The sequence below is a fragment of the Hippoglossus stenolepis genome, chromosome 24, assembly GCF_022539355.2.
Source record: "Hippoglossus stenolepis isolate QCI-W04-F060 chromosome 24, HSTE1.2, whole genome shotgun sequence".
NCBI lineage: Eukaryota > Metazoa > Chordata > Actinopteri > Pleuronectiformes > Pleuronectidae > Hippoglossus > Hippoglossus stenolepis.
The window spans coordinates 1461971-1474625 of NC_061506.1; the positions used below are offsets into that span (position 1 = coordinate 1461971).

The 12655-nt window shown below is 47.2% G+C and overlaps 1 protein-coding gene across 5 annotated transcripts in view; it reads left to right on the forward strand.

The window, feature by feature from the left end:
* Positions 1-12655, forward strand: part of LOC118103438 (nck-associated protein 5) — a 106183-nt gene that overhangs the window by 5657 nt on the left and 87871 nt on the right. The window contains exons 1-2 of one of the 5 annotated variants that reach the window (XM_035150393.2): positions 1246-1397; positions 1519-1615. In XM_035150393.2, the coding sequence (XP_035006284.2) occupies positions 1553-1615 (63 nt within the window). In that variant the 5' untranslated portion in view covers positions 1246-1397; positions 1519-1552. Of the gene's footprint in view, positions 1-1245; positions 1398-1518; positions 1616-11629; positions 11845-12655 lie in introns of those variants that run through there. The other 4 variants (XM_035150392.2, XM_035150395.2, XM_035150405.2 and 1 more) reach the window with 4 other exon arrangements.

The window sequence follows — 12655 nt, forward strand, 5'->3', positions numbered from 1 at the left end:
CTTTTAATCATTTACTCGCTATTTCCTATAATCTCCCCCCTATCTGTGCATTCAGGGGAAGACGAGGGCTTTGCTTCCTCCTCTGATCTGCAGCGGAAAGTGACCAAACTGACATGCAATCAAAATAATAGTCCCGACTATTTCATCTGATGCAACACACATGCACAATTAGTGATTACAAAGCCAGAGAGAGAGGGAGAGGCAGGAGTCGGATGTTTCTGTGTCATTAAAGACACGGCCGCTCACATCCTGTTCACTGATTAGACAACTTCCTTCTACACCAGATAACCCCGGGGTATTCAGAAATGGGGGCAGGAGATGAGATGGTGGTGCTGTGTGTAGAAACGCGAGCGTCTGATCCCGCGTGCAATCCGTCGCTCGCGGCTCCGTGTCAATAAGTTTGGACTTTGCAGATTGGCAGTGGATGGAACGTGTCATGTTGATGTGAGGGGCTGTTTGACGTGTGCCGTCACGCTGCTGAAGCTGGAGACAGGGTGTAGCAGACGCAGCCCACAGCGGCTGCAGGAAGGGGACTTTGGGGAGGCTGCTCGGGGAGCGCGCTTGCATAAGTAGGTTTGTGAGGCGAGTAATCGGGATGACCTGGAAATAAAAATAGGATAAAAACAGTTCAGGCTCATTCTGAAATTTGACAGTTGCATAATTTAGCAGACCTGCAGTAAATCACTTTAAGCTGAAGGTATCATGAGGTGATGGTTTTCTATGGGCTTCAAATATAACTTACACAATTATTTTTATTTGAAACACTGTGAAAAAAGATATTTAATGAAAATGTCAAAAAAACACTTGAAGAAAAACCCTGTATTTACTATAAATAAGTTAAATTAATAATCTCTTTTAAAATAATTCATTCCAATCTGATTAAAGTAGATTGTGGTATTATCTCTATTTCAGTTACATAAGACACACACAGGCATACATGCACGTGATAACACAAGTTTATCGTACGGACAAGGTCCCTGACCCCTGAGGCGTCCATCAGCTGACCTTTGACCCCGTCCTCACCAATAAGGAAGTGCTGTGCTTACTCTGTGCACCGGCACAGTGAGTCTAAACCCTGCGAGCTCTTTGTAAAGGAGTAGTATGCGTGAAGTGAAGTGTTTATCTTCTGCTGTGGCCTCAGTCGGGCCAGGTCGGACTGGTTCCCAGCGCTGTTTGCAGAGGCCTAGAAAAACAAAAAGGGCTGAAGCTCTGGGTTCAGGGCTGGGTTTGGAGGGTGGGGTGCCTGGGTGACGCCGAGAGCAAGCGGCAAGATCCAGCTGGAGCTGTGGGATCGCAGAGTCCCGCCAGAGGAGAGGTCTGCACTTCCACTCGCACTCCAGCGTTTCAGTTGGAGTCGCTGCTGCTCCCGTACTTGGACTCTGATCTCATGTAAAAAGGTGAAAGCCCTCCTCACAGCGGAAACGTGACCTGCCGGACATTCAGCTCGTCCCTTGTTGACTTTCTCCCTCTCTCCCTTTGTGCTGCACTCCTCCCCCTTTCCTCCTCTCCTCCCTCCAGGGCCTCCCAGGTGTGTGGATCGCTGCAGGGCACCATGAACAGACACCTGGAGAGCAGGGAGCAGTTAAAGAGATTGTCTCTTGACAGCGGCCTGACGGTAAGTCACCCCTCTGCACTAACACTGTTTGTTAGACTGGTCATTTTAACAGGAAACACACATGGTTGGAATGTTCTCGCTTGAAATTTGAAGTTTCCTGCATCTTAAAAATGACGGAAATCATAACAGACTTTCACAGGAAACACATTTCTACTTTCAAATGAGGTTTTCCATTGCATCTTTAACCTTTTTAATGGTGTTGTCTTTTGGACTCTGCTGTCATGGCTGTGGTTTGTTTGGACTTCATTTCCCAGAGTTCCCTTCTCCTGGTCAAGGTTCTGCAGGTGGCTTTTCTCTTCTATCAATCAGACTGTAAAGAAAACTGTTCAGATTCAAGTGTTGACTCCACAGACGTATACAGACACATCCAGGGGTCAAAGGCAGAGAGAGGAGAAACAGCCCCCCCCCCCTGTCGTTCACTTCCTTTGTGAAACACAGTAGCCGCCTGTGATTGACAGGCTTATCTCCACGCTGCGCCGCTCTCAGGAATCACAGGAGTGGAAACTTGTTTTTGCTCAGGGTTAACTGAAGGTGAATCTGCTGGCAAGTGCCTCTTTGAAATGTCAAGTGCAGCCATACAGTGGCTGGAGTGTTGTGTCTGCTCGGGAGTAAAGAGGCTTAATACACCCCCGCCTGCACCGATCCGCACCCCCCAGGTGCATGGTACTGTACGGTCACTGCACAGGAAACAGGGAATCACGATGAAACAGCGTTTTGATACGAGGAAATGCGTTTCGAGGTTTTCGTATATTTCTATAGTTGTACACGTTACTGACTATGAGGCTTTAATGGATGCTCATATTTCCTCCTCTGATCCAGATGTCAGAGATACCATATCTCCCCACTGGATCCCAGAAAGGCATCCTGGGAAATGTAGGAAAATTGATGAACCACAGACCGAGAAATTAAATCGTAATCGTTCCTCACTTGTAACTGACAGAACATCCAAATTTAATCTCGCTGTTGATTTTTCTTGTGGGATTCGGGACAAGTCTGCCGATCACTTCCTGCTCTAACAGCGACATGAAAGTGAATGCGGAAGGAGCAGTGACACACTTGAATCCTCCCGGCGAGACCAGACGCTCCCTCGCTGATAATTTATTCACAGCGGTTTATCTTTGTGAATGTTTAACTTCAGCTCGGCGGCAGACGATCAGACGCTGATCGAGGTTTTTCTCCTCTGGTGCCTGTGTGAGTCATTAAGACTTTTTCCCGAACGTTATCAGCTCTCAGTTGATGCGAGATACGCTGCAGCTTTAATTGCTGTAATTGGAAACACGGCGACCTGATTCACTGTGAGACTCAAACTAGGTCATATTTGTGATATGGGTTTATGATTCAACATGCTCACATTTGTCCACTCAACTATCCATGCATGCAGCGTTTTTTCTCTCCTCTCTTGTGCACTTTCTCCTCCTCTTCACTCCTCACAGCCTCTTCGTCTTGTTTAATCTTTTCCCTCTTCCTCTGCACTCGCTCCTTCTCTAATGATTTATTCTCACTCGGGGCAGCGGGAGCATACGGGCGCTGGGCTGTTTTAATAGTGGGACATGAGGACGCCCAGAGCGGTTTTGGTAAAGGTCCAGCATGGATCTGGTGGCAGTGTGCAGATTTGATTCCATCGCATGGAGAGTGCTCATTGGTTTGGTTTAACTCTGAAGTTGAAGATGAAATTTGTCTTTTTGGTGTCAGGAAAAACAGATTCCCTGTCAAAACGGATTCATTTTTCATTGTCAGAGTAATGCCTTATTCGGAATAATACCATCAGTGTCTGTGGTCAAATGAGCCTTTGAGTTTGAGGCCACTGAGTTTAACTTTGTCTCTACACCAGCCTGCGTCCCCCGCCCCCTCGTCTCCGATGTGGGACATGATGTCGATGGCCCTCGTGGCCCCGCTGGCCCTGGCACAGATAAACCCACTGTCCTGTAAACACTCCTCTTCCTGGAAGGATATGAGCCTCAGATACATTTATTTTTTCAGGCATCTGAGAAAACACACTAGCTCTGGTTTCTGACATTCCGTCAGACGACAGGCATGAGCGTCCCCGCTCTGCTTTTCACTTTTCACCTGCGATCAGTCGTCTTAATCGACATGAAGCGGAGGCACGTCTGCCGACACGTCAACCCTCTGTGATACTTTTGCTCAAGCAAGATTTCACGCAAAATCATCGTTCCTTGTTTTGTCATTTTCACACATCTTAGGGATTCCCTGTGTTTCACGGCTCCTTCAGATGACGATTCGTCCACCGGGGAGGCGCTTGACAGACTTTCACTTCACACCAGCATGAAAAACTGGAGTCAAAATACCATATGTCAGCTGAGGAGCAGGTAAAATATTTATGTCTGCTCTTCTTTGGGTGGATTACACGGCCCAGCCTCATACAAAGCTTCTATCAATCGTCTGCGGGTAATTTGGTGAACGCGGAGCTTGAATGTCAGTCTGGACGACCACCTCACACATGTATAATGCATCGAGTCGGCATATGCTTCCTGAATGTATGCAGGCGAGGTTTAAGGGAATTTTCCTGGGTGTGTTAAAGCTGCTCAGAGCCACAGGCCCCATTCACATAAGTAATTGGCTCTTGTGTACATTTATGTGTGCGTGGATGCTCGGTCAGCGTTGTCACAATTTATTGATGCGTTTCATCACGGCGCTCCTCTCCTGTGACGGGAAATAGGTTGAGTTGGACGCTGTAATCTGGATCAGGTTGTGCGCAGCGAGGGCCGAGGGTAGCGGCACAAACCGCAGCGCGTCTGAGTAACTGGGGCACCATTTGCATTACATAACGTGCTGTGTTGCTGGGCTGATTCTGTGCCTCTATTTATTTTTATCATTTGATGCTCGCCCGCCCGCGGATGAGACTCTCTTCGTCATGCAGGGATGTGCACGGTGAGCCCGATGGCCGTGGACGGGCTGCGAGCTGCTGCTAGCTGCTGCCAGCCAGCTTTAACTAGGTCACCGCAGACGCTCTGTCAGGGGTCTGTCCTGTGCAGCAGAGGCTATCACAGGAGTTCACTTCAAAACACTACAGAGGTAAATACCCGCAAAAGTGGAAAGAACGCTGGAAAATAACTGATTTGTAGACGAGGAGTGTGAGAGGAATCTCATTCAGACGCATAAGAATAGATCACAAATGGGTGAAAACAATTAATGTAGTTATATAATGAATTAGTTTAGAGCCAAGGGGAGTTGACGCCACGTTTCTTTACGTTCTTGTTTCCCAGTAACATCACACAAACTGGGATTGGGTTTGGAAGCAACCTGTAGTTCGCCTTGTTTCTCGGCAGGTCGCTAATGGTCCAATCTGACACGGTGACCGTTCTCTCCGATGAAATGTCTCCCAGTCTGACCGAGTGTCACCTCAAGGATCCTTACATCACTGAGCGCGTGTCCTTATTTCCTCCCCACGCTCTTCCTCCCGCCAACATTTAGAACGTGCGCATCGGTGCAATCACGCTCAGAGATAATTGATAACAAAAGGCCAAATTGAAAACGCTCTGCAGGGGACGTTAATAATCAAATGCTCCACATTAGCGATTTTACGCCTGCTGCATAGTTGTGAGTTGTGTTGAATGAGCAGCATGTGGTCGTGCTTTCCTGTTTATCTCCAAAGTATTTGGGTTTAGCTAAATCCCCCTGGCTTTTGTCAAACCTCCTCCTCCTCCTCATGGTGTTTTTATGAGCTGATTCGCTGCCACGCTGTCGTATCAGACTGCAACTTGTTCCTCTGGCAAAAGTGAGACGATAAACTCGTCCCAGAAACCAGCCTCAGAACAGACAAATGAGTTTCTGCTAAATTGAAGTGCAAATGAATGAGACGGTAGAAGCCCACACGGAGTAAGTTTGGCAGGATTGTGTTTCCTCTTCTCTTCTCCCCCCACAGCCCATTACAGAGAGGGGTCGTAAAACCGAGCAGGGGAGTAAACCCTGTTGCTGGATGGGAAGAAACACTCTGGCTAATCTGATTGGCTCCCACGTCGCCAGGCAGGCAAACGGAGAAGTTTGATATTATTACTGAGCGGCTCAAACTAATTGAGTGTAATTGTACAGTAGAAATCCGGTGACAATGCCGTCCTCAGCGCGGGCCCCGTTCTCACGCCATGTGTATTCCAGGCCGGGGACGAATGCTCGCCCAGTGCTCGCTCACTGTGTCAGCTCGATTCTTGAGTTACTGGCGTTGAGTGTGCTTCTGAGGCTGATTGGACGATTTGGGTGGGAGCCAGTTACATAAAAAGATTTAGATTCCTCTCTGCGCCGCCTCCTCCTCCCTCCTTTTCTCTCACACTTCATCCCCGGCGTTTCAATGAAAGTTTCTCAGCAGGGGTGTACCAGCCTCCGGCCAGGTCTCTGACAGCTCCCTCAGTGTGCAGGTGACATACCACACATACCTGGGCTCACCGCGTGGGTAGCCACGGGGCCACGGGGTGTGGGAACCCAGCAAACTCTTGGACCTGGGAGAAGTGGCATTTTTTATCCTCCTTGTCTCATGGGAACCGTCTCCTCTGTCACGAGCCCAGCGAGGAGCAATTACAACCTTGGCTTTTCCAGAGACTCCAGTCTGAAAGCCTGCAGCTTCCCTCATAACCAACCACACGCTGTGGATAAGACTGAGCGGCCTCCATCCGCTTGTAAAATTGGTTTAATAATTGTCGAGGCTGTTTTGATTTGAGCCACTCGTCTGTTTTTCCAACCTCCCAGTAACTAGGATTTGGCAGTACCCCGGTTAATACCTCGCCTGTGTTTTTATTAGAGCAATTATATGATATTTTATAGATGTCACCATCACGTGTTGTGGAGTTACACGCTTCTCTCATTTCCTCGATCAGCCGTCTGCACAACGTGGTGTCAGAAATGGGTTTTCTGGCCTTTGCAGAGTTTTGAGATTTATTTCAGGTGAGTGAAGCGAGAGATTTGCCGTCGGTGCTACCGAGCGTTCTAGCTGACCTGCTCACTCTCAGCCTGGCATGTGAACCGTCTCTGTTGGATGCCACTGACGTGCTGATGTGGGCTAATGTGCGTGAAATCTCTGACTCATGTCACAAGTTGCATGTATGTCGCGTGACTGAGTGATGGCGGCTCTGAAACATAAAAATTGCATTTGGGTGATGTTGTAAAACGCTGTTATCTTGTGTGTCAGAGGGTTTATACCAGGTCGCTTAATCAGAGACTCTTTAATAATCAGTCGGCGAGTAAAAAGCAAAGCTTCTGGGTCAGATCCAAACTGATAGAGGAGGCTCTTTACTCGGGTGTGCCCCCTCTCACCCGGGGCCCCGTGCCAGCTCTTATAATTGGACGTCCATTTGCCCCTCGTCCAATGAAACCATCCTTTATGCGCCAATTACAGACAATCTCTCCTTCCAATCACGATGGAGATCAAAGTTGATAGCGGCGGGAGTCACATGCGTTGTCACCCCAATCTCCATGCACCTTGTGGTTTCCCTCAAAAGAGGCTGGCACCAGAGAACACAGAGAGCTTGTGAGAGGCCGCTGGTACCTCCACCAGCGTGTCCTCACATTTACTCTGGAGGTTTGTCCCGATTAAGAGAGGCACACAAGCCGCTGAATAAATTAGTTGTTGTTCAGCTCGGAGGGAGACGACACAATGCGTATTTGATTTGGAATAAAGCTTTGATTATATCCGTTTTACACATAAAGCTGCAGGAGACAGTGTGATCGCATCACATGGTCACACTTTTCCCAGAAGAAGCTGTAAATGTCGTTTTCTTGTGACTGTGATTCATGATCAAAAACAAAAAACCCATTGAAGTGGTGATGTATTAATTTATAGGGCATAAAACTTAAAGGTCATGTTTCTTTAGCGGCGGCACAAAGAGACAGTGTTTCCTCAAACAGGTGAAGATAATAAACACAGCATCTTAAACTGAACTGGAAAAGTTTTATAACCATTCAAAGCTAAGATTAAAGATTTGCACCAATTAAAAACTATGAAGACTGCAGATGAAAATTAGCTCCATGCATCACGGTAACCTCTTTTGATTAAAACAAAGAATCAAAAACATGAATAATGAAAATATTAGGAGTAAACCAGCTGCTGTTGCTTTGTATTTTTTATTTATCTGTAGTGAAACATCAAAATTTGACGGTAGAAAATGGAAATGAACAAATCTTGCGACTAAATGTTACATCCACACCAAATATAAATGGTTTGGGTTAAATTTCGAATATGTGAAGTCACGTTTATAAGGATTACTACGAAGGAACGCTCTTTTCTCATTATTATTATTATTTTATGGCACATTATATGAATAGTTCATGCACTTGCTGGGTTGAAATGGAGGCCTGTCTCAGCTGGGAAACATGAAACGAGATCCAAACCCAGTGGTGAGTAGTTCTCATCCCAGGGCGTTAACCCCGTCCACCTGCCATGGAAACTCCGTCTCCACCGAGGGATGTTTGTTTATCGTGTGCAGTCGAGGCTCCAGCTCTGGATGCCACACTGGCACTGCAGGTTCGAGTGTGAACGAGGCGAAACTGGCAGAGGGTGGCTAACAGGATTGGACGTGCAGATTAAGACCAGGGGGAGCGGCAGGAAGAGGAGGGGCTGCATCTGTCAGCGAAGGGAAGCCCACCTCCTCACCTTGCAGCTGGGGCGGGACGGGCTCGCTCCGTGGCCTCCTGGCAGGGACCTGGGCGTGGGCGCGAGAGGCAGAAGGTGGTGCGGTGGCGAGCGTGTCCTGCCTTTTCTTCTTGCACAGAGGGCGCCCTGTGATCCTCCTCATCAGGCGAGGAGCCAGACGCTCAGCTGGGATGTGAGGAAGCTCTTTCATGCTCGCTTTTTCTCCGAGACGAGCTGCAAATGTGGGGGAACAAGGATTGTTGCTGTGTTTACTGATGCTGATGTCGGTGTTAAAGCAAAGACACACAGTAGATTAATAATATGTCAGTATTTTGTAGAAGCTCGCTAAAATGTAGACATGAAGGCACATGTTTTCTGTATTTTACTTATAATTTTCGTTTTTGGTTATTAGCCATATGTCTGTGAAGACTTGTCTCCATAATAAACATTTAAGCCGAATTTCTCCTTCAACCATTACTCGTGTAGCCACGGCCCCAGGTGCATTTTTAGTAACTACAGTCATCGTGTATCTTCAGCTTGATACTTCGTCTGAACGCCTCCTGCGTCAGTAACGATGCAGGACAGAAGACGAGTGTTTTGCACGTCTGCTCTTCTTGGCATCGATCCTAACTTCTCATTCCACTTGTCCAGGACTCTGTGTCGCTCGGTGGTCCCGGGAAGTGACATAATGACCCGGAATTCTCTTCCTGCCGAGTCCGGGGGAAAATATTTACATGTTTCTGCATTAGCTCGGACCGCTGGGTATATAAAACTAACATCATATACGCCTCCACATAAGTGCTGAGGCCCCGCTTGTTTGTTTTGATCCAGGTTGATAGATGACGGCAGAGTGCGTGCCAGCATGTGCGTGAATATGTGGATGTGTGCGCACACGCATTGGCATGTGTTTGAGTATTTTCCCGAATACTTATATAGGGCTTGTTACCACACATGTGCGTGCCTGAGGAGACTGTGAGACTCAAAATACGAGACTTCCACGAGAGACTTCCACGAGACTTCTCACCCGACGCAGGCTGCGCTGGACGGGCGTGTGCGGTGAGATCCGACCAGGTGTTCACAGAGGAGGGGCGCTTCCTCGCACCTGGTGACCTCCCTGCTTTTAAAGGGTTATGGGTTCAAACTAAAAGGGTTGGGGGGGGGTTACGACCTGGATTTAATTGTCAGCACATTCTCACAAACATTGATGCAACTGAGGAGGAATTTCAGTGGTGTATAATTGACAAATAGTTTCTAACTTGACGAATGATTTAATGATTGAAGGCCCAAACTTTAATGGCTTCTTCCCTCAGCGCTTCCACATCTTTGCACCATGTTTCATGGTGATTTGTCAGAGGTCTTTATGTAATCATGCAGAGAAACAAACAAACAAACAGACAGGGGTGGAAACATAACCTCCTTTGGCAGAGGTAATAAATGCCCTTGATTTATTATATTTATATTATCTTACCATTATTCTAATTAAAGCTTTGACAAATGGTCTCATTTGCTAAAGATGTTTTCCCCAAATACTCTAATTCAATTTTCCATCCACCCCAGACCTAAATCATTATGTGGGCATTAGTGTCACGATGCCTCCTCACTGACGAATGAAGCGTCCCTGAATTGCCAAAAGATGCATTATGAAAATCTTTATATCATAGACGCGTGATAGAATGGTCGTTATGATCTCTGCACGGACTGGTTAACTGCTTTAAATAGGTTTGATGCACGGCTGACTGGGGGCATTAGCTTCAGTCCAGTCACTCATGAATGTGAAAACCACACAATAGATTTCAAAGTAATTATCTATTTAATGAAGGAGCGGGCGGAACCTGCTTTGATGGAAATCACTTAGTCAGTGGGAGGAATGTATTCCAGGCAGGGCGCTGATCTTAACACCTGCATCACCTCAGCCCGCTCCACGTGGCCCGACCGCTGTGCGTCGTCATAAATTCCTCAGCGAGGCTTGGCGAGCGCTCTGCCGACTGACGGGTTTGTAAACAGCGTTTGAGGAGGACGCCACGGGCTTAAATAGGTCAGTGGGAGCAGAGAATTCCCACTCGAGGATAAGTTTCATGCTGAATTCATCATAAAACCTTTAATGCTGCACCATAAGTGAGTTCCACCTTCATTTTGGCGACTTCATGACATGTCTGTCAGCTCAAAAACTTAAGATGCTGATGTTGGTGGATATTTTAGGAGCAAATTATCATAATGCTCTTGTAAAAGCTCAAATAAGAATTGAAATGTTCCAACCATTTACTCTAAAGATGGAAACATTTTAGTATGTTCTATATTTACAGGCTTTTGCTTAACCTCACTTCGTTTATTCTTTATAAATGCACAAAGTTTTCCGTACACAGCTATTGTTTGGGAACCATCCACCCCAGAATAATTTCTGCCTGGTCAGAAAACAAGCGAAACAATCCACGTCGACAAAAAATAAACAAAAATTGATTTCAGTGGATATTTTAAGCAGAAATGTGACAGCGTCTCCAAGAGCTGCTTCGCCTGGTTTTTCCATCCTGAAGCCGAGAACTGTCATTATCTATTGTGCAGCGTCCTGGACCGCACCAATGTGAACGCAACACAACGTGCAATCTGAGGTTCACAGCTCATTCTCTGCGTCTCCCTCAAGATGTGTGTGTTTGCAGTCGGTGGTGAGCTCTGATTCATTAGCTTGGGAACAGCACTTGAGTTTCTTCACATGATCTTTTTCTTCTCTGCACCATTCACTAGCTGTTCTGCTGTCAGGAAATTGTCGAAAGTAACACGAGCGCCTAAAACTGAGATGTATGGAAACGCCTGGTCCCTCTTCTATCCGTCATCAAATCATGTATAGAGCAGCACAGAGCAGCTGCTTGGAGATGCCTCTCTTTTCCTGCCCGAGTCGCAGAGCGTGCTTGACTTCGACCTGACTCGCTGCGCTCACCATGAGACAGAAAAATACTCCCGAGGCAAATGTCAAGGAGTTTTGATTCTGCTGCACGAACACGCACGCACACTTCCTGCTGCCAAGTCTTTTCTTTACATCGCTGTGGAAGTCTGACTGTGTGAGCGACAGCAGCAGCAGCAGCAGTAGTGACAGTGACAGTGATAGTGAGGAGGACTGTGCAGATGCGACTCAGTGTGAGTTTCAAGCGGATAACGTGGAGCCTGAATCGTCTCCCTCTTCTGTCTTGTTAATGTTTTATGTCTTTGCACTGATGCACAAATACAAACCTCACACACAAACACAGAAAAACAATAATAACACACACAAACACACACTCCGCTGAGCGGGAAACCGAAAAGTGGTCATGCCCAGGTGATTTAATCTGACTTGACTCGCTGTTTAAATATTGACAAGAGCTGAGGTGGCCTGGCGGAGCAGAGAGGAGAATTCAGACGAGGCTGCACGGCTGCCTGCTGCATCATCACACCAACACACACACACACACACAACAAAGCCAAGTGGAAACACACACACATGCACACAGTGGCAGGCAGCAGCTGAGACGCAGCAAGGCGGTTAGGGCAGAAGTGGGGAACGAAGCGGAAGAAGAGGAAGGCAAACAGAGGAGGAAGAGTGGGACGCAGGATGAGCCAGTTCGTGGACCACGGCGTCGTGTGCGGGAGGATTCGAAACCTTCCCCTGCTGGAGCTGCTGGCGGTGAGTCTGGGTCCGCACCTTCCTGCCCTGCATCTGTGGAGGAGGTATCTGGGACAGGCTGCGTGGAGCTGGAAGTGGGTCTGACTGGGCGGTAATCAGGCTAACATCCTGCCCTCCAGTCCGCCCCAAATCCACCACCAGTGCGTCGCCTGTGCCCCAGACTGGAGACAGGAACTGCCCAGGGTTAGAGGTGCAGGTGGTGGATGTGGAAGGGAAAGTGAGGAACCAATTGTGTGTTTGCAGCGTTTGCACTTTTTAGTTGCATGCATCTCTATATCTGTGGTTATGTGGAATATGCAATGTGTTTTCATACTTATCTCATGCTTTTATATTATTTGTTTGCAGCCACCAGCTTCTAAAATATACAGTAGTTTGTTGAATTTGAAATTTAATACATCACCTTGTGCATTTTTCACAGTTTTTTCACATTTCGTTGTCAAAAAACAAATCTACAGGGTAAATAATGGTTTTTCAGAGGCCCGGCTCTGCTTTTGGAGCTGTCACCGAACATGTCAATGCCTCTCACGTGTATAGGAATGTTAGTTTGTGTGTGTGTGTGTGTGTGTGTGTGTGTGTGTGCGCGATCCTACCGTGTTCCATATGTAGGTCAGTAGCCGACAAGCTGCGACTGCAACTAATTACATGCGAGATTTGAGCTTGTTTCATGTTTCCGATCAGAATCTGGGGACCTGCCTGTCGTCTGCGAATTTACCCACAATGCTTGAGTTTGATTGTGAGATTTGACTTATTATTATAGGACTTCCATGATGTACAGTATGTGCTTTATGACTGGGGGGGAGGTGAAAACATT